The 21,562-nt window shown below is 41.6% G+C and overlaps 1 protein-coding gene across 3 annotated transcripts in view; it reads left to right on the top strand.

Moving 5' to 3' along the window:
* Nucleotides 1–3,780: 3,780 nt before the first annotated feature.
* The window catches only part of kalrna (kalirin RhoGEF kinase a), a 754,589-nt gene continuing 736,807 nt past the window's right edge, over nucleotides 3,781–21,562 (top strand). For 2 of the 3 annotated variants that reach the window (XM_080199056.1, XM_080199055.1), the window contains exon 1: nucleotides 3,781–4,256. In XM_080199056.1, coding sequence (XP_080055182.1) covers nucleotides 4,190–4,256 — 67 coding nt within the window. In that variant the 5' untranslated portion in view covers nucleotides 3,781–4,189. The remainder of the gene's footprint in view (nucleotides 4,257–21,562) is intronic. The other variant, XM_080199058.1, reaches the window with a different exon arrangement.

The raw sequence follows: 21,562 nt of genomic DNA, 5'->3' as shown, positions 1-21,562 counted from the left end.
GATTGGAAGCCAGGTATTCTCAACCCAAAGTTGTGCCTGAGGAGGAGAAGGATAAGTTGTTGTTACACTGGAGAGATAGATCTCTCTCAACTAACCGGTCAGATTTTCAATCTGAACACAACAATTTCCTGTTTGATGACCTGATAACTGAGAGCATGTTTACTGGATGCAGCCACAACATTCGCAGTTATGGATTTATTATGCTTCAAGAAGATTGTCTATCAATCTTGGGTGGTATGGTGGCACAATGGTTGGCAGTGCTACCTCACAACATCAGGAACCTGGGTTCAATTCTGGCCTTGGTTGACTATCTGTTCAGTTTTCATATTCTCCTTGTATCTGCATGGGTCTCCTCCTGGTTATCCAGTTTCCTCCCACAGTCCAAAGATGTGCAGCATGGGTGGATTAGCAAAGCTAAATTGCCCCTAAGTGTCCAAAGATATGTAGGTCAGGTTGATTAGCATGGTAAATGTGCAGGGTTACGGGAATAGAGTGGAGGGAGGGAGGGCCTGGGAAGGATGCTCTTTCTGAGAGTTGTTGCAGACTCAATGGCCCAAGTAGCCTTTTTCTGCACTGCAGGGATTCTATGATTCTATATATCAATCAGATTACCAATCAAGCATAGACATATAATCTAATGTTAAAACTGTCTTTTTCTACTTCATGCACATGATGTGGATGTGTTTTGTGTAACCAGCATTTATGTACATCTTGAATTGTCCTTGAGAAGGTGGCAGTGAACCACCTTCTTAAAATTTTGCAGTGGTAGGCTACAACAGATTTTCACTCTCTTGTGTGCTGCTTATTTTCAAATATATGTATGTCCTGTTAACCTATGGCTTAAACAAAATAATTATTTTATGTTAAAGTTGCTATAATATCAGTCTTTAATTCTTCTTTTGTATCAGACATTAATGGCAGAATACTCTCTTGCTTAAAATTTTTCAAGGCAACTTAAATCAAGTGAGAATATCCAAATGCAGAATTGAATTTGTTCCAGATTAGTTGATGTACTTCCGTATCAGCCTTCTAAAACTTATTTTGATTCTGGTATCCATATGTAATATTACTGAAATCTACATACTGGTTCATGTGCTTTCAAACAGACCAAAATACAATTCTACTGCTTGTCTCAATTGATATTTATAGTATAGTTTTGATTTATGAATGCTGTCTCTTTATTAGCCATTAAATTTGATACTTTTCTCTCATTTTAAAATGCCCCATTAATTATTTTGCTCCCCTCTGTTTTCTTCCTCCCAAACACCTGATTTCTATTATAGCTTTGTCCCTGAATGCCTGTTTCTCACTATCTCTTTGTATTCTCAAATATGTTGCCTACTGTCTTTCAAATCCTCAATCTCTTCTCAAACAAAATTCACAATTTCCACAATGTGATTAATTAGCCCTTTGCCTCTGACAGAACCTTGCTAAACAAGTAACATAACCTAACAGAATCATTGTCATAGTGAATGCTAAACATGGATTATTTGTAAAAACAAGCTATGAAGCTAAAATTCAACTTCAGTCAGGATGTTAAATGGGGACTTATGGATTGACCGCTGTTATATAATCTGCCTGATTTTTATTTTCCAAGTTGAATTTTACCCCCTTATTTAGTGTGACTGAGTCTTTGAAAACATTGTTTTTGGGATGTGTGTGATTCTACTTGGGATGTGTGTGATTCTGGCAAGATTCTGGCATTTATTATTTTTTCCAAGAGCCCTGAGAAGTGGGTGACATCTCATCTGCGTGAACTACTGTAGTTCTTTTGCTGAGAGGTCTGCTATTTTTTGCTTGAAATGTGTAAGACAAAGAAAGGCTGTGACAATGTGCTTTTCTTCATCCCAATTTGTTTTCAATTTTACACAAGTAAAGATGCAAATAAAAAACTACTTAGATATAGCTTTGAGAAGACATGGGCGAATTTTCGCTTTCTACTGCCACAGGAATCATCGCGGATAAGGGATGGACCATGGAAAGGTCCACTGACCTCGGGCGGGATTTTGCAGTTTGGGGCGAACACGGCCATAAAATCTCTCTTAGAATTTATGGCTGGAATTCTACCACCTCACTCGCCATGGAATCGGCTTCGAGATCAACAGTGATCTCCACTGTCAGAACTTTGCCCGCACTGATTCTGTGGCGGATGAGATGGTAGAGTTCCGGCCCAGGTTTGAGTTGGGCAGAGGTGCTGGGAGTTTGCTTGCAGGAGAGCAATTAGCCAGTGCTCCTATGCCTAAATGCTAATTAGTACTTCAGTGCTATAAAGTATGTATGTGGGTGACTGGATAGGGCTAAGCAATGTCCCCACCAATTGAGTAATCGCTAAACAGCCATCGTCCAAACTCAAAAATGGAAAATGGTCACCAAAGAATTGTAATTCCTAGTGGAACTACATCTCGGTTTCAGTCATTGTCCCTGGGACATAAGGGAGAATGGAAAGTGGGGCAAATGCTGAGTTTATCTGGATGAACATGGGTCGGTTTGTAATTTTGTCACTAATATATGATGGACTAATATAAAAAAAGATAAGCAATATACTTTAACCTATATTATAATCCATTTTCTATGAAGTGGATAAGCAATACCTGTAAACGTCTAGACCACTCTTTTCTGGCGTTGATTTAAATGACAGCTTATTAATAACACATAATTCAAGTATCACAGTGATTTTCCTCGCTCTTATGGGTCATTGCCGTTTTACTGCGCTACACCGTTTCTTAGCAACTCAGTGACCGCATAAACGATTTGACTACGTTCTGCCCTTGCCCTTCAGCCCGAGTGTGGTCATTTTACCAAGTTCTGCCGCACTGTGATCAGATCAAATCCCAATCATTTCATCACCAACAGGATCTTGTTTACGTCCAGTTTTAAAAAAATTGAAATCTATTATTGTACTCGTTGAAAGCATAAGCAAAAGAACCCCCGCATAATCACGGACGAATCTTTTGTCCCTCAGTTTATTTGTATCATATGAGGACGTTTCTGTGATTTCGGGGAGAAGCCGAGATCCGTGTGGTGACTGCATGATTCTTGCTACGGCTGCTGTTGAGCAGATGGGCTGTGGTCACAGGAAGTATTTGGGGACAACAGGTGGGGTTGAGCCTATAGGGAATGCCTTATTCCAACTTGTCACAAAGCCTACATTTTCACAGCGATTTGGCTTTCGTTTTGAACCATTTCTTCAACGTTGATCGTTATACCAAAAAACACATTTTATTTTGATTGACACAGATCTCACACTGTAATTAGATCATTGTTTTGCCTTCCAGAATGCCTTGAATCAGTGGACAGTCCCAAAAATAATCTTTACCACAGAATATAATGCCAGTTATGATTTACTCTATGGATAGTCTTATTGGACAATTCAGCAAGCATTAGCATTATTTTTAACCACATTATAGACTAAGCCCCACCATTTTGCATAAAATAACAACTTAATTTGGATCATACTCTAGTCTGAATGCTTAAATGGGAACGATGTGTAATGCAGAGGGCTGAGGAGAGTCGGATGTGGTTCAGTGCATCGACAAACGCTAGAAGGCGCAATGTGGCCACTCCTTGGCACAAAGCGAGCTTGCAAGTCACAGCGATAGTGATCAGTGTTTTGGGAGATTTGCATCATTCCGTTCAGAGTTTGTTAAACAAGAATTTGCCCCCCCTCCCCCTTGACTATCTAAAACCCACGATGTCTGTTTACTGACACCCCCGGCTCTTCCAGGGTCTTTGCCAATGCTCATGCTCTCCCAATTTCTCACCACACCCCCAAACAAAATGCACACAACCCGACGTTGTAGCTGCCTCCCGGCCTCTTGTCATTAAGATCATTTCCATCGAAGACTTAACAGCGCTGTGGTTACGTTGAAATATACTGCCAAGAAGGAATTAATTTCACATTATTCATCGGTAATGCAAGGCCCGTTCGGGAAGGGAGAGTTAAAGTAGTAGTGGCACTAGTGAAAATGCATGAAGCCGAGCCCATGTGTAGCCTTTTGTTGTTGCTATTGTGATGCTGCTGCCGGAGTGAGGAGGGCGCCTTTGAACAATAGAGGACAAATAGAGAGGCTTTTGGTCGAACACAGCCTTCCTCAAAACACCACAGCAGCTGCCACCCAGCACCGAATATGGAGCTTAGTCTGCAGTAGAAGTGGATGTAATTTTTAACATTTCTGCATCGAAGTCAACGATGAATTCCGCAGAAGGGACAGACGAATGCGTCAACGATGGTGACATCGCAGCATTTTTCAAGACAGGTTAGTGGGGGATACGATTGAGGGGGCAAAGAGCTCTGTGAGGGGTGCCAAGTGGTTTTACTCTCGTTCATTGCATGGAGCAGCATCTCGAGTGTTACTATCACAATCCACGAGTTTGTGTGGCCGCTGTCAGGCCGACTCGCCCACAGGAATCATGCTTGTGTACATTGAACAATGAAACCGTTTTAGAAATTCTGATTATATAATAAGAACATCTTGGTTGAAGTCTTCTACAACTGAGATGAAGATAACGAGTCGCCTTTTATTTACTGTCATGTTTTTGATTGGTAACATTTTACCATTCTGTAAATGGAAAGCAGCACCGATGTCTTAGTGTAATTACACTACCCAGTTGCCAGGCTGTCAGTGGAAAGCATTGAAATTAAAGCTCAATGGCGCTTTGTGTGCTTCCTGGGAAATCCAGATTGCATCGTTTGGATTTTAACAAATTGATGTCTTGTGTAAAATCACGCGCTGTGGAAATGTTACTGATTTAAAATTTTGAAAACAATTTCGCGTGAGGATTGGTTGGAGGTTGCATTTACTTGCATTTCAAACAATAAGACATTAATGACTCGAGTTTAATACATTCAACCTAACTATCGTTATCGTTAATGTGTGTCACACCGTTTTTACTGTCTTAGAAGCTGCCATCTAGCTGCATCTTGAATACCCAGTACAATATTAGCTCTCTACACACGCCAGCTGTGTGGCTTGTAGGATCTGCTGTTAGAACCGTAAGGACCGCCTTCCTTACACATTTTAGATATGCTATGATCGCATCAAAATATGTCCAGGGTTACAACTTGTAATTGTAATCAATATAGACTGTAGTTAACTTTATGCTCTCAAGGGCCGAGGCTGTTTTCCTTTCACACAACAGGCAGCTCACTATCACCTTGTCAAGGACAATTAGGGATGGCAACAAATGCTGGTCGTGCCAGCGATGCTCACATCCAATGAAAGAATTTTAAAAAAAGAAACTATAGTGGTTTGATTATTTTATTTTATATAAGATGCTAATGTGTTCTCAAAGCCTGTGCAGAAACATCACAATATGAGCTAATACATCTTTCCATTCAATGATGCCACCATCATAATTATGAGTAATAATCAGTGTCATATACATTACGTAAATGGCCACATTAGTTGCTGAAATAATATTCAATTCTTTCCAAGCAAGCATAACAATGCCAAGTACAAGGAGACTGTGGTGTTTTGGAGTGGAACTCAGGGTTATTTGGTAACTTCATCCCCAGATGTTTCAGTGATGTTTTAAAAATGGCACTCACCCCCATGTTGTAATGGATTTTTCTGTCTTAAAAAATAACAACAATTCTAAATTTAATTTTGTGCCTCAAGACATCATTTACTAACACTTTTTATGATAGTCCAGGTGTAACAATTGACTGGCAGTGTTTTTTCTTCATCTGTTCTAAGCAGTGGATTGTGGATGCACAGCTTCTGCTCCCCAGACTGCCAGAGGTTAAAAATAGCAGGTATGCTAGAGATGCAAAATTGCTCCTGCCATGTTCCATAATTTTTAAATTCTTGTTAAAATATACAAATTAAATTAGTTAAATGATGGCTTGGTGCTACTATTTCAAGTTTGAAACTTCCTTTTAACATATTGGCGCCTTTGAAGCACCAAGATTTGTATCCATTAAGGCCATAAACTAATCTTCCTATAATGTCCGTGTGTAATTCTCTGCCTAGTGCATTCACACACTAAATGTTGTTAGCTTGATAACCAAATGGTTGGATTTGTTATACCTCTAGACAGAGATTGTTTAGCTGTAGCTGGACATAAAGCTGGACTGCAAAACTTTAACATATGGTTTTGAGTCATTGAGTGGATGAAAGTCATTAGTGCTGCATGTAGCTGAGATATATTTTTGTTAGAAGTTATGATTCTGGTATTGGATACAAATTGAAACCATGTTTCTTGCCTGTCTTTGTCAAATTTTGACAAAAATAGTGGCTGAATATTAGGCAACTTTTTAAATATGCAGTACAAGTGTAATTTTTTTTTCATTTTGCAAATGTGTTCATGCCTTATTTGAGAGTTATGATCAAATATACAGCATTGCAAAAGTTTGATTAACTTGTGAACTAATAATTTGCATAATTTAGTTTAAGCCAATGTGCCTTTTGTCAATGCTGTTAGTAATTGTTAATAATTGCCACTGTTGTGACATCATAATTATTTGATTTGAAGACAGCTTTTGCTGGCTTATTGGCCTTACAATGTGTATAACATATGCAAAAATAATTTTGCTTTGTTAAAAAAATTTCATGTTGTAACATAAATATCTAGTCAGAGCAAACAAAGCTTAAGGAAAAACAATGAGTATTTTTAATGCACCAGTGCATTAAAAGTATTGCGTGTAATAGTTGAGTAAGTGTCACATTTACTTCCTGACATACTTTTGCTATGGTGCTTAAAACATTCCATTCTTGAGTATCCTTAACCTTATGAGCCACACCAGGGGGCATTAGAAGTCTTGTATGGAATGCTTCCTGTAAGTGTCACTTTTTGTGAAACCTATTTCCTGTTGCAATTTGTTCATAATATTCCTATTGTTAAAAGTAACAATATATTCGCCGATTTACAGAGCAGCATTATCAGAGATAGGCTAGTTCTATATTTAAAGTCTTGAGTTGTGCACACATTCTGATATGGACCACATACCACCTGTAACTACCACCTTTGTACAGTCACATTGATGTCATGGTACATGTTAACCTATTTGAGTATCTCATTTTCCAATATGCCATTGTTATCATATTTAATTTTAACTTCTATCAATTCACATGAAGTGCTGACTCTGTCTTGCTTGCTGAACTTCCAAGCTAGGTGGTGCTATGATCATCTCTATTTTTAACTCCCAGCCCTTCCTGCCATTTAAATTTATTTTCCATTAGGACTGCCCCTCCTTTGTTCCTTCACAGCACACTGTTAGTCTGCCAGCTGAGCTGTTCAATTTTGGGGCATGAGGCTGCACCATTTGTCATCATTCAATGCTAATTTATGCCACCAACTCCGTTCACGCATATCTAGTTTTTTTTAATGCTGTTACCTCTGCTTAGTGCTGCTCAGTGTTGTCTTTGGGCTTTGGACCACAACCTGCCCATGCTCCAGATTCCTGTCCTCTTCTTTCTGCTATTAACTTTTGGGGCTAGCACAACGTAACATCCCCTCATTTGCAATTAAAGCCTGCAATCACTTACCCCACAGCACAGTGCATCAAGTCGCCTGCAGCCAGCCCACATCCTCACCACTGTTGTCCATGTTGAGCTACCCTCCCACATTGTGACCCTGATTTTGGTGATTAACTCACCTTCTTTATAACCCCCTTTCTCAATCCACCCTTAATATATTTTCTTTCTACTATTTAGTTATTCTTTATTATTTCATCATTTTAGATTGCATTCTTTGGTTTTAACTAACCTTTACTTTGTTCCTAATAACCCTCCCATGTATTATGACATGATGTGGAGATGCCAGTGTTGGACTGGGTTGGGCACAACACCAGATTAAAGTACAACAGGTTTATTTGGTAGCATGAGCTTTCGGAGTGCAACGCTCCGAAAGCTTGTGCTTCTAAATAAGCCTATTGGGCTTTAACCTGGTGTTGTGAGACTTCTTACTATGTGTTATAGTATATATATTATAAAATATAACATGTAAACATTCTCTCCTTATCAAACAGACTTATCCAACTTCCCAGGGGCAAAACTATGAGATCCATTAGTTATATGTATATATAAACTGCATATTTAAGTTTCATTTTATACAGGTATGCATATATTTTTTGTAATATCACGTTTTATGTAATTTTACACCTTTTTCCATTTCATTTTCTCAGTGAATACCAACACTGTTTTGTATGTATTGTCTGTTTTTAGTTTAGAATAAGACTATTTTCCTGCTCATTTCTGAGACCCACTATATACATATGTCATTTGTTCTGTAGCACCGGTCACTTAATCTATTAGTGAATATGCATCGCATATTCTTGAGCTCAATCAACATCTTGGTATGTGAGAAATTGTAGAATCTTGTCCTTTTCAGGTTTTTGGTTCTTCATCATGCTTAACACCTACTGTTACAAGCTAAAGAAATTAGATTTCAGTAAAAATGTAATTATATGGGGAAAGGTCAAATTCCCATCCCAAATTGAATTATTTTGGAAAGGCCTAAGTACCTATGCCTCTGTGTCTGTACGACAAGGATATCCGAATTGTGGTCATAATGACTCCAATAGGTTGTGCCAATGACATTGTTGACACAAATACAAATGTTTCAAATTCTGATATTTAGAAAGTCAACTGTCACTTAAATGAGAATAGCTGTATGATTAAAATGTGACTAAAAGTTGCGCTAATATGGTTAATTGCTGAAGAATAATAAAGAACCACTAGCAGGTTTAGAGACCTAGAGGATTGTAAAAATAAGACAAGAATGATGAATATTACACAAACATTTGGTATTATGGCTCAAGGATGATAAAATAGGGAAACTGACCATAACAAATTGGTCAGATAAAGCCTGAGGAGAGTAACTGAAACTGCTGTTAGCACAAGAAAGGTCAGTGGCATGTAAGAAGGTGACCAGTTCCAGGAGACAAAATGAATTCCTGATCCTGTCGACAGAAGTGTATGTAAACATCAGTTTATGTTATGTAATGCAGGTAAGATTGGCTAGCAACTAATAAAGGAATTGAATAATTATTGACGATTAATCCTCAGTGATGTCTACTGTTCTTTGATTTGAGCTAAGCGAAATTCACCAGTTTGACAACTTCTGATAAGCAGTCTGACTATTTGGGGTGTCTTGCAGAATGGATATCATTTGAACCAACACATGGGCAGAATTTTCTTTTTCACCTTCTAAGTGTTGGTTCAGGTGAGAAAAGCAGCTATGCCAGCGAGCTGTACACCACTTTTCACAGCATACTTTCCAGAACTTGGAAGAAAAGAATGTCAGAGACATGAGCCATACCGTTATGTTGGCAGGCGAAGCCTCAAAAACCAACAACGTTGGGCTTCCAGAAATCAGGGTGCCCTTTAAAAATGGCATCCCCCATCTCTGGTAAAAAGACGAACCCCCCCCAATGCATATGTGGAACCCCTGCAACACATACACAGGAACAATCCCCTTCTCCTCTGCCCTCCATAGGATACCCACCCTCCACTTACACAGCGACCCCATTATGGAGCTCCCAAGAGAAACCTCCTTGGCAGTACATCCTGGCTCTGCCCCAACGCTGCTGTTGGTACCCCAACATTGTGCCAGGGTACTGCCCAGCATGTGTCCCTCCCCCCAGGACTGTACTGTCCTGCGCACCCTGGTGAGTTTCCTTTGCCTGATTCACATTTTAAAACATTGTTGTAAACCTTGTTGACGTGACATCACATTGGTGAGGGAGGAAATCCCAAAGTGGAGAACGATAAGCGGGTAAGCCTGCTAATTGCATTTACATCTGTTTAAATGAAATTCCCAAACTTCCTGGGTGGAAACCTCGTCACCTCAATGGTGGGGAATGTGGATGTTCACAACTCAAGATCTCACCAGCGGGAATCTCACTTTTGGATTCTTATGGGATTTTGCAGCCATACTGCCGTTTGACCCTGCAGCAAAGATGGGCGCAAAACCTTGGCTTTGTTAGGTGCTTCTATCAGCCTGCCACCTAAGAAATTATTATTATTCAATTTACAGCATTATTGCAAATTCAGCTTCTACATCCTATACTGAAACAGTGGAGTGCTTGTGAATGATAAGGAACATTCTATTTCTTGGGCAGAATTCTCCCAAGCTCCTGCGGGCGTGTTTGATGGCAGGCACAGTAGGCAAATATGGCAGAAGGCCCAGAAATTGGTTAGTGGGATGCTGATAAAAGTGCAACCACCACCACCTCCCCTACCACCCCCCAACATGCGTGCGCGCACACACACACACACACACACATACATATACACACACACACACACACACACACACACACATTTGGAACAATGTGGCATGTAGATGTCAGGACCCATTTGAACAATGCCTGGGGCTCTTTCAGGAGTTCAGAATGAAGGCTGAACCCTGGAACAAGTGGTCTGGGGAGCATCTGTGGGTGGACCTTCTAGTTAATGTACCGAGAGGGGTTCCATGTTCCAGCCTTAGAATGTTCCTAGAGATCTGTCTTCATTCTCAGGTGGTCCATCTTCCAGCCTCAGAGCGTTCCCAGAGATCCATCTTCACTTTCAGGACATCCACCTTCTTTCTCCAATGGATCAGTGATGTTGGGCATCTTTTAAATATGGGGCATTAGTGTGATAGTGGAATAGCCACCATCCAGGCTTATCCTGCCTCTGAATATGCCATGAAACACCCAGATGCATGATTAATGAATTCAGGGCCAGAAGATTTGGTGTGTCTGTCTTCCAATGGGAAACACTACAATCCTGTACCCACCATGGCACTTAGTCTGATGGAGTATTCCATCCCTAGTCTTTTCTCCTTGCATTGGGGAAAACAGTCATGTGTTGCCTGATAAAGTCTCAGATATTTCTGGCAAAAATTCAGAACCCACTGATAGGAATCCTTTGTCATTTGAATATGGTGTGGTTTATTAAGCATAATGTACAGGATACATTTAAAATTACATATTTACCTTTTATATTTAACATTTGGTGATGTGCATTTAATTATTCGGTCATCTTGGCTTTTGTCACTGGTACACCTTGAAGTTACTAAAGGGAAGCAATTTTTAAAGATGTCACTTCAGCCTCAACGTTGAATCCGATCTTGACTGATCACAATTTTTCTTGACACTCAAGGGAATAAGGTCATGCTGATTGGAGAGATGAGAAGAATGCTTTGATAATTCATTCCATGCCGATACCAATTCTGCCATTTGAAAATGTCTTTGTATAATGTCTTTTATGACCTTAGGATGTCCCAAAGCATTTTGCAGCTAATGAAGTGGGTGATATGCCACCATAACAATGGTCACTGCTTCCTCCTTATTCCTGTTGGTCCAGTTTCTCCATCTGCCACTGATCGCACTTTCTCCTGACCAGTGATCTACATTGCCTCCTCCTTGGCAGCTGTAAGGAGCTTTAGGTCAGGAGCTTCTCATCCTATGCATCTTCTCTCCCTGGCATTCTGGTCTGTTTGCCCTGTGTGACAAGTGACATGTCAAGTGACACCTAACATCCTTGTGTGCATGCATCCCTGTCACTCATACTGGCCTGTTATTTGCATTTTACAACCAAATGCAGACATGTCAAACTTCCACAATTGTCATATGAAACTAAGGTTGATCACGCATTCTCGTTTCTGGCAAAGCTGTCGACTGGTATACACTATCGATGGCCACATGAGACACTCCTGTTAAGGATGTAATATAGGCATTTATCTTTGTGGATAGGAGAACATCACTAACCCAGTTCTGGCACTAAGCCCAATTTTGCCTGATCACCCCATGGTTGCTCACCTCCCCTGCCACCTCCATCCAAGCTACCTTGGGGAGGGTTTTCTTCTGCCATCTTTGGGAAAGAGCATCAGTTACCTTTCCCTGATGATCTGGAAGAGAATGTGCTCGGAGATATTGCTAAACTGCTGGTCTGCTTCAATGGTCAGATATTTTTTCAAATTATGTGGCACTGTCAATTAGTGGAGTGTAATAGTCTTGAACAGGAAGCTTTTGAATAGGCCTTTTTTTTATTCTTTCATGGGATGTGGGCATTGTTGGTAAAGCCAGCATTTGTTGCCTATTTCTAATTGTCGTAGATTCAGCATTGTCAGCTCACAGCTGGTTTCACTCGTGAAAAGTTTTCCCTGCCGCCATATTGTACGTGTTTTCCATGAACACTACTGGCACTTAGAATTTTAAGTATAATCACATGAGAAAGGGCAAAAAGAGAGAAAGCAGGAATGGTGCACTGTGCCAGTTACAATGTCAAGAATGACATGCTTTTGACAAAATCCAAATCAAAGAGGCATGACATGACATTTCCACTATAGTTCCCTACACCTGGGCCAGTATTCTCCCAAAACTAAAGTGCCCAATTGGTGAGAAAATGGGGAAATTTCCTGCCGATTTTTGGGCCTACTTACCGAACGAATCTCTGGCACTCTGTCCCTCAGAGTGATTCATGCTGGTAGGTGGGAGGACAGGACTTCATCTTACTGGAGAGGCCAGCAGCATAGTCAGTGAGGAAATCGGTGCTTACACGCTGGCCCCTCTATTGCCAGTCTTCCATTCACTGGCCTACCTGACCCCTTCACCTCCTTTGATTGCCAGCTACCCTCCCATTCCCCATAGGGGCAGCCCCGATCTCCCCCCACCATTTAGCCAGGCCTGATGGCTAGCCCGATTGCTCCTTCCCTCCCCCACTGATCTCATTGCTGAGTGCACAGTGGGTCCCCTGCCCACTACCAGCAATCGCCATCTCCAGTAGGCCCAGGCCCATCTGGCCCGCCAGCTTGGCAATGCGCAGTGCCCCCTTGGCACTTCACGATACTTGAGCAGTGCAGCGGGCTGGGAGAATCCTGGCCATGATTTTTGAACTCAGTTGCAAGGGAAGCAGCATCTACAAAAATGGATGGAATGAGTCTGGGAACAGTTTGTCAGTGAAACCTGCCTAATAAATTCAGATATACCTCCAGCTACATTGCTTTTTCCTCTGTCTAAACTTGTTGATCTCATATACAATTGTTCATAGAGAAAAATAACTTTATCATTTTCAGGAACAATTTCTGTGCATTCTCCTACGCATTGAATAGGATTTCGACCACCGGTGAGAAAACCAGTGGCAACTCTGCCATGGTCATTTTCAGGTGATCTGATGGGATTAAGTCCAATTGGGCATTTATCTTCCTCCTCTCAAACTTCTGCTCTACTAGGAGGGAACATTTTGCCCAGAAGCTGGCAGTTCTCTCACACCAACAGTGTGGTGTGACTCTTGCCAGCTGCTGGTCACATAGCAGGCTCGGTAAGATGAGGCGTTAATTAGCCCTTGAGTTGGGCTTTAAAGACCCCAATTGTTTTCAGTTGGGAAGGTTATCCTGAGCCTTCTCTTCATGGACTTAACCAAATGGAGGCAGAAGGGTGGTAGAATCTCACCCTGTACTTTTCACATAGTCAGATGGCTTGTCTCTGAGTCCATCTCCTGGGGGCATTAAATTTCACCATCTTCTCATGTGTATTCTATTTTTTTCTATTTTACTTGCTTTCTACCCTTTGTCACTCCATAGCTCTGGCACACTTTTTTGTCAACTTTGTGTTTCTGTTTGATTTCAGTTCTCATTCTCTGAACCACATGTCTTCTGTATTGTCCGTACTAGTCTGGTATCCAAAATCCATCACCCTCAGAACCGAGACATTGCCAGATTTTAGATTTTCCGCTGGTGGGACAGACAGTTTTTGCTTTTAATGGGAAAGTGGGCCATAACTTTAACGGTACAGTTCATGACAGCAAATCAATGAACAGATACTACCATCTGAATGTAAATGCACAATTTGTTGCCTGGTGGTGCCGAGTTCATTTCTGAAAATTTCTGAATGCGTTGCTGGTCTGATGGTAGTATCGCTGAAGCCACATTTCTTAACAGCAATATGCAAGAACATTTTACAGCTACAACAAAAACAAAAAATGCCAGAAAATCTCAGCAGGTCTGACAGCAAAGAGACAATAGAGCCAATGTTTTGAGTTTGGATACCCTTGATCAGAGCTCTAAGTTTGAGAAAATAACATTTTTCCAGTTTTTGTAGCTGTTGTGGGTCTGCTGTTTTTTTTTAATCCCTTTCTTGTGCTGTTTTCCCTGGGTGCACCCCAAACAATATGAGGTTTGGGCAGTTGTTTTAACAACACAGTACTGTTTGTGGACAGCACTCACACCGTCAGTCTTCTGGGAATAGTTTGAGATTGGCCTTTTCACTTGCACACTTACTGTGTTCTGGGTGCGGCACATAGATCTCCCAAGAGAAAAATGTCCTATTTCTGGACAATTCCAATTTTCAGATATCAGACACCATACCTGTGTGTCATCCAAACTCTGCAAAACTCCAACACTGCTAATTTTTTTCTACTTGCATTTCCTTTTCCTCTTTCTACATCCTTCATCAAATTTTCATTCCCTTTCTCTTGTATTGTTTTGTGCATATACCTGTATATTTATTTTACAAAAATATCTCTCTCTAGACGTACCCAGATCCTTTTCTGTAAATTTTTCATTCTTCATTTACTTTCATCATTTTGTTACCATCTTCCCATCCCCTTATTATGTCCATGGAACTGGACCCAAGGCTTTGACATTCTAACAGTTAGTGAAACAATTAGAGCTTTAACATTAGAGTAATGCCAAGATTGGACTTGGGGTTACAATTCTTGACCTGCCTGCACTGTTTCCAGTAGAAGTGTTCCAGCACAGTGTAGTGCTGCTACAACTTCATTTGGCTCATTGATGCACAGAGCTGAGGTGCACTCTTGTTTCATGCTGCCTGCCGCTTCTGTGCTGATCAAGGGACAAAACAGTTCTGTTCTGAGAGCACATGTTGCAGCAGTTTTCAGTCTACCTCTCGTAGAGGATGCTGCACCGAATGAGAGGCGCCCATTGCTGAGTACTACAATTACAAATAAGGAAATGGGACATCCGGGCAAAGATGAGATCCCATGTTCATGGATGCAGCACTAGAGGCATTAGTGGAGGAAATGGATAAGTTCCTATGGTTCTATAAAGGGCAGGGAGACCCTCAAGGATAGCCTTCAGAAGGGTTTGGGAATAGGTGGCTAGGAAGATAAATTTTTGGCATCTGGAACCAATGACCTTGCAGCAGTGCCACAAGAAATCTAACCACGTAAGTAGTCAGGATCAGAGAATGCATCTTCACATGACTCTACCAGCCTGTTCAATGCACCACACCCCCATCACTCATACAGCAGCACTCTCTGGAACTCAGGACTCATACATAACATTTTGATGCTCCACCTCATGGAGAAGTCCCATTCCAACTTAGCAGGGTGTGTGGTGCAGGACAAGCCTTCTCCACAGTCTCTACTCTATTTTTCTGTCATTTTGTAGACCCAAAGGCACTACGCCTGATGTCCCATATTTGTTGCAGTTTTTGTGAGGACAGGTCACCTAATCCTCACCTTCCTTTTGAGGATGTAATAATATAAAAGGCAAATCCGGGGATATACAGCATCTTCAAAATCGCTCCACAGAACTTCCAGGCACTTTGCAGTAGCAGAAGTTCTTAAAAATCATCCTACCTACAAGTTGGATACTTGGTCCTCTAAGTAACACCACTGTTGATACCTCTCACAGCAAATTTCTTGATCTTTGGTGAGAGACTTACTGATTTATACAATGGATCTTCATAATCCAAATTTGGGTAATGGGCATCACACCAGCCAGTTGGTCAGGGTAGCACCAGTTCAGCTGCTTCCACACACAGGAGATGCCGACACAAATGCACCATTAGAGAAGCAGCTGCTGATGATCTGCACATCTGCCAGAGGCTTCTGTGGTGCTGCATCTGGCAGCCTTTATCTTTCACAGAGTATGAAAGAGGAAGGAGTGGCTGCAGCCTGGTGAATGGAGTAGCAGGGGGGCTAATGCCTAGATTCACTTGACCACTTTAACGCTGGATATGAAGCCACTGACCCTGGCAACACTAACTCATTCAGGAGTTGTTACAGCATGTGCCATTAAATATTCTGAACTGCCTGAATCATTTATTGCATAATCAAGTCTGATACAGAACAGTGACTCATTTCCAACTTTTCAGGCTGAGAGCCATTTTGATCTGAGGGAGTGGTCCCTCCTCACCAAAGAGCACAGTTGTTAGTTGGTTATTAGATAACTGACAAACACAAGTATAAATGCTCACTAGCCAGAGAATAGGTGCATGATAATTGACACAATTTCACTCCTTCCTCATCTATCTTCAGTGGTTGCTGTAATTTTGTTTAACCATTATTCATCTCTTATATTTGGATGGACAGGGCAGTAACATTGATGTTGCTGATCAGCTGAGCTGTTGAGGCACAACTTTAATTTTTGTGCAGAACCAGATTGTCAGCTTTCATATTGGATAGGAATTATTCAGCTAATATTAGTAGTCATTCTTTTAAGCAACTGAACTTATCAAAATGCAATTTTGGGGGTGTCGGTGATGCAAAGAGTCAGCTAGTTGAGTACAAAGCTGTTTTTGACTCCTTTGTGCTTTTCAGAACCAACACAGCAACCTCTCTGCCAGCTGCTGACAAAAAAATAGCAATTTAGGGAGATTATTTTCCTTCTACTTGTGTGTTGAAACATGTTTGTCATTTCCTTCAATGGGCTTTCATTTTCATTTTTGTTCAGTTTTTATCCTTCATTAAATTTTATAAGACTTACTGAACGTCAAAGTTCTTATTTGTCTCAAGCCCAAATCATTCAAGGAGCATGCAAAGCATATTCCTAATTGCAGTCACACATTTTTATTTTTGAACACTTTACTATTATACATACACACTACCAACTTTACATGCAAGCAAAGTAACTCTGGGTGGAATCTAATGCCCTTCTCTGTGGTGTGCTTGATGGCGAGGAGGCATTTAATCAGGTGGGGACCTTACAGCCTTCCTGCATCCATCCTAATTAAGTCGTGGATGGCCCATAGATGGCTGTCCTGCTTCGCCGCAGTTAATGCCCACGTAAGGTCCCAATCCTATTGCCACTGGTCTTAACCCAATGATAGGCCGGGACACTTACCATGCAGAAAACATGACAAGCAAACCTCTGTAGGAATGCTTGCAGGTTCCTCTGGTAGTCCCTTACTCAAAGGCACTCAGTGCTTGATCAAGGGACCTGGCATTGGGAACAGGAACTCACTGAACGCCACCCTCTGCTGCTGACCTCCTATCTCCAGCAGGACCACTACATTGCAACTCCTCTCCCACCATGACTTAACTGTAACCCGGGATCCAGGAATGAAATTGGACCTCGGTTAGTTCTTATTCTAGTAACAGCAACTGCCTACTTGGTGGCACTGCCATTCACCAAAACTATCTGATTGGCTGACATCGCTCAGTGGGTAAGACTTACCCTATTGCCCAGTGTCTCAAGAATTTTTATTCATTTTACATTGGTAATGATTTCAAGTTATTTTGTATGATGTAAGAGTAGGAAACTACATTGGGAAATTAAAGAAGATGAGCAGTTGGCTTAAAAGGTATGAGGAATTCAGTGAATTGAATATTTTACTTAACTCATTTGCAATCATCTTGCTGTACTTTATTTTGAATATTGTTCTTTCAACTATTTGTTGCCAAGATTTGAATATACTGTGCTCGTGTCATGGCTTCAGTCGGTAAGGCCAGATCATTTAAAAAAACATTTGGGTTCATTTATTACCTCCCTTTCTGCTCTGTAAGATAACACTTTTTGACAGGTGTAGCTGCCATTTGCAAACAAATACTGTCCTGAAGTACTCGTGTTTTCACAGCTGCTGTGACCTTGTATTGCTGAGGAAATTGTTAAAAATAACTAGTGACAGCTATCCCAGATATTCCACTGTTGTTGGTAAGCATTGGAAAGTCTAAATTAGTAATAGGTTAGGAATGCTGTATCTAAATTATTTATTCAGCAAAAATATTTTGCCCTCCAATTTTAATGGTCCCATTGTTAAGTAGTCTGCTGACGTTTACCATTCAGGCTCAAAAATGTAAAATAAACATTTGAGAAAATTATCAGAGGGTTATCAGCTTTTGAGGTATTCCCAACATGGTTCACTGGTTTCAAAAGGAAAGTCACACTAAGAAAAGCACAAGAAAAATTGAAGGAAGGAAAGCGTTTTACAGTGCCTTCTGGTCAGATCAGCTCCAGCCATCATTAGTCTGAACAGAATATTTTTTTCAGTTGAAGCAAAAATTACCGCACTTGTCTAAAGAACACAAACAAACCTTTCCTCTTCTAATATTTTATTCTCCACCTTGGCATAAACCTAGGAATTTTTGTTTAAGATAAAGCTAGTATATAACTGCAAGTCATTTTTGTAGGCAAGGAAAATCAAGAAAGTTTTGAGTGACAAAATTTTATTGTGCATATACATCTCTGAATGTAGGATAAGTGCCAAATCCAGTGCTTGAACATTAAATATCAAATAAATTCATATTTAATTTTATATGTCATATAATCATAGAAACTCTACAGTACAAAAAGAGACCATTCGGCCCATCGAGTCTGCACTGACCATAATCCCACCCAGGCCCTACCCCCATATCCCTACATATTTACCCACTAATCCCTCTAACCTACGCATCTCAGGACACTAAGGGCAATTTTTAGCATGGCCAATCATCCTAACCCGCACATCTTTGGACCAGATCGCTAATATATGTTAAAATTACCAAGAGTTTGTGATTAAAAATAATTGATTGAATTATGGAATTCATTTAGTAAATAGTTCTCAATCTGACGATAGATTCACTCTTCACGTGGCACCAGCAATGAGTGTAATTTCCTTGATGTGGGTATGCTGGCGTTGGACTGGTGTAAACACTGTAAAATGTCTGACAACACCAGGTTTTAGTCCAACCTATTTATTTGATAATATACTCACAAGCTTTCGAGGGGACTGCCTCTTCGTCAGGTGAATGGAGAGTTCTGGCCTATGGACAAGCCCTCCGTATACACAGGATTTCCTCAGATTAGGAGGATCGTGACAGACACCTCCAGACCCTGAAAGATGCCCTCGTAAGAACAGGATATGGTGCTCGACTCATAGATCGGCAGTTCCGATGCGCCACAGTGAAAAACCGCACCGATCTCCTCAGAAGGCAAACACAGGACACAGTGGACAGAGTACCCTTCGTCGTCCAGTACTTCCCCAGAGCGGAGAAGCTACGACATCTTCTCCGGAGTCTTCAACATATCATTGATGAAGACGAACATCTCGCCAGGGCTATCCCCACACCCCCACTTCTTGCTTTCAGACAACCACACAACCTCAAACAGACCATTGTTCGCAGCAAACTACCCAGCCTTCAGGAGAACAGTGACCACAATACCACACAACCCTGTCACAGCAACCTCTGCAAGACATGCCGGATCATCGACACGGATACCATCATCACACGTGAGAACACCATCCACCAGGTACATGGTAAATACTCTTGCAACTCGGCCAACATTGTCTACCTGATACGTTGCAAGAAAGGATGTCCCGAAGCATGGTACATTGGGGAGACCATGCAGACGCTACGACAACGGATGAATGAACATCGCTCGACAGTCACCAGGCAAGACTGTTCTCTTCCTGTTGGCGAACACTTCAGTGGTCACGGGCATTCAGCCTCTGACCTTCGGGTAAGCATTCTCCAAGGCGGCCTTCACGACACACGACAGCGCAGAGTCACTGAACAGAGACTGATAGCCAAGTTCCGCACACATGAGGACGGTCTCAACAGGGATCTTGGGTTCATGTCGCACTATCTGTAACCCCCGTGACTTGCCTGGGTTTGCAAAACCTCACTTACTGTACTGTCTGGAGACAATACACATCTCTTTAAACTGTGATCAGTGCTCCTTCCACTCACATTATCAGCCACTTCAGGTCTTGAACAGCAGGTTAGGTGTAAGGATTCGCATTTTAATCAGTAATCTCTAAACTGTCTGTGCTTTATATGCTCTGTCTGAGGCCAGAACTCTCCATTCACCTGACGAAGAGGCAGTCCCCTCGAAAGCTTGTGAGTATATTATCAAATAAATAGGTTGGACTAAAACCTGGTGTTGTCAGACTTTTTACTGTAATTTCCTTGTCAGGGTATTGAATTCACTGACCTGTTGAATCCATTCATTGTGCATTCTCCAGCTGAGTCGGGCAGACCTATCTCCAGTCTTGTCAATAGTATTGCTAATGAATGTACTTAACACTCAGGCTGAACAAATCATGTCTTGCTAATTTAAATGAACAGGGAGAAAATATATACAAAGAACAAAGAACAACCCAGCACAGGAAACAGGCCCTTCGGCCCAACGAGCCCGTGCCGCCATTTCAACAAAGCATTTTCCTACACCTACCCTGCCCCGTATATATGTGAATGGTACCCCCAGTGTAGCCAGATTCAGGGGAGAATAGTGTAGGGTCAATTTGGTACACCAATCAGCCTAAGAGCACATCTTTGGGGTGTGGGAGGAAACCGGAGCACCTGGAGGAAACCCACGCAACCACAGGGAGAATGCGCAAGCTCCCACAGACACAGGCCCAAATCCATGTATCTGCACAGCTAGCAGTGATAGTCACTGAGCTGTTGTGGTGCCCGTCTGCTGGTCCAGGATTAAGCACACACAACGACACGAAGTACTAGGCCACTCTCGAAACCTCCAAGAGCAGCCCACGCACGGCCCACCGTGTGCATGCCCCTCGTTTGACAACAAGATGGACCGACACCTGTGGATTAAAACAGACAAAACATTAACATGTAATATTACATTTCCAGTGTCGTCCCGAGGCTCTGACCCTTTTTAATACTGTCTTCTAGAACCCTCCATCCCTGTTTCACTCATGTGTCTATCTAAGTAAACATTAAACAAGTCCAACGTGCCTGCCTCCACCACCTTACTTGGTAGCGCATTTCATACCCCCACGACCCTCTGCGTGAAAAACCTTCCTCTAGTATCCAAATTATACTTCTCCCCCTTCACCCTTGGATCGTGACCCCTCATAATAGTTGTCCCCAATCTAGGGAAAAGCCTGCCACTGTTGACTCTATCTATTCCCTTCATTATTTTATACACCTCTATCAGATCCCCCCTTAATCTCCGAATTCTAAGGAGAAGAGCCCCAGTTTTTCCAATCTTTCCTCGTAACTCAGTCCTTCCATACCAGGCAGCATCCTGATAAACCTCCTCTGCACTCTCTCGAGGGTCTCCACGTCCTTCTGGTAGTAAGGTGACCAGAACTGGACGCAGCACTCCAAATGCAGTCTAACCAACGTTCTGTACAACTGAAGCATTAGACGACAGCTCTTATACTCTATACCCTTTCCTATAAAGGCTAGCATTCCGTAAGCTTTCTTCACAACCTTCTCTGCCTGTGTTGACACTTTCAGAGACTTGTGCACCTGTACTCCCAGGTCCCTCTGTATTTCTATATTCTTAATCGGTCTACCTTTTACCATGTAACTCCTCCCTGCATTATTCCTTCCAAAATGCATCACCTCGCATTTGTCAGGATTAAATTCCATCTGCCATCTATCTGCCCAATATACCAACCTATCTATATCCTGCTGTGTCACCTGACAATCTTCCTCAGTATCCG

This window comes from Carcharhinus amblyrhynchos, chromosome 11 (genome assembly GCF_965287045.1).
Source record: "Carcharhinus amblyrhynchos chromosome 11, sCarAmb.v2.hapA, whole genome shotgun sequence".
In the NCBI taxonomy this organism is placed as follows: domain Eukaryota; kingdom Metazoa; phylum Chordata; class Chondrichthyes; order Carcharhiniformes; family Carcharhinidae; genus Carcharhinus; species Carcharhinus amblyrhynchos.
The sequence above is the reverse complement of the archived record's forward strand: the minus strand, read 5'-3'. Positions and strand labels throughout refer to the sequence as shown.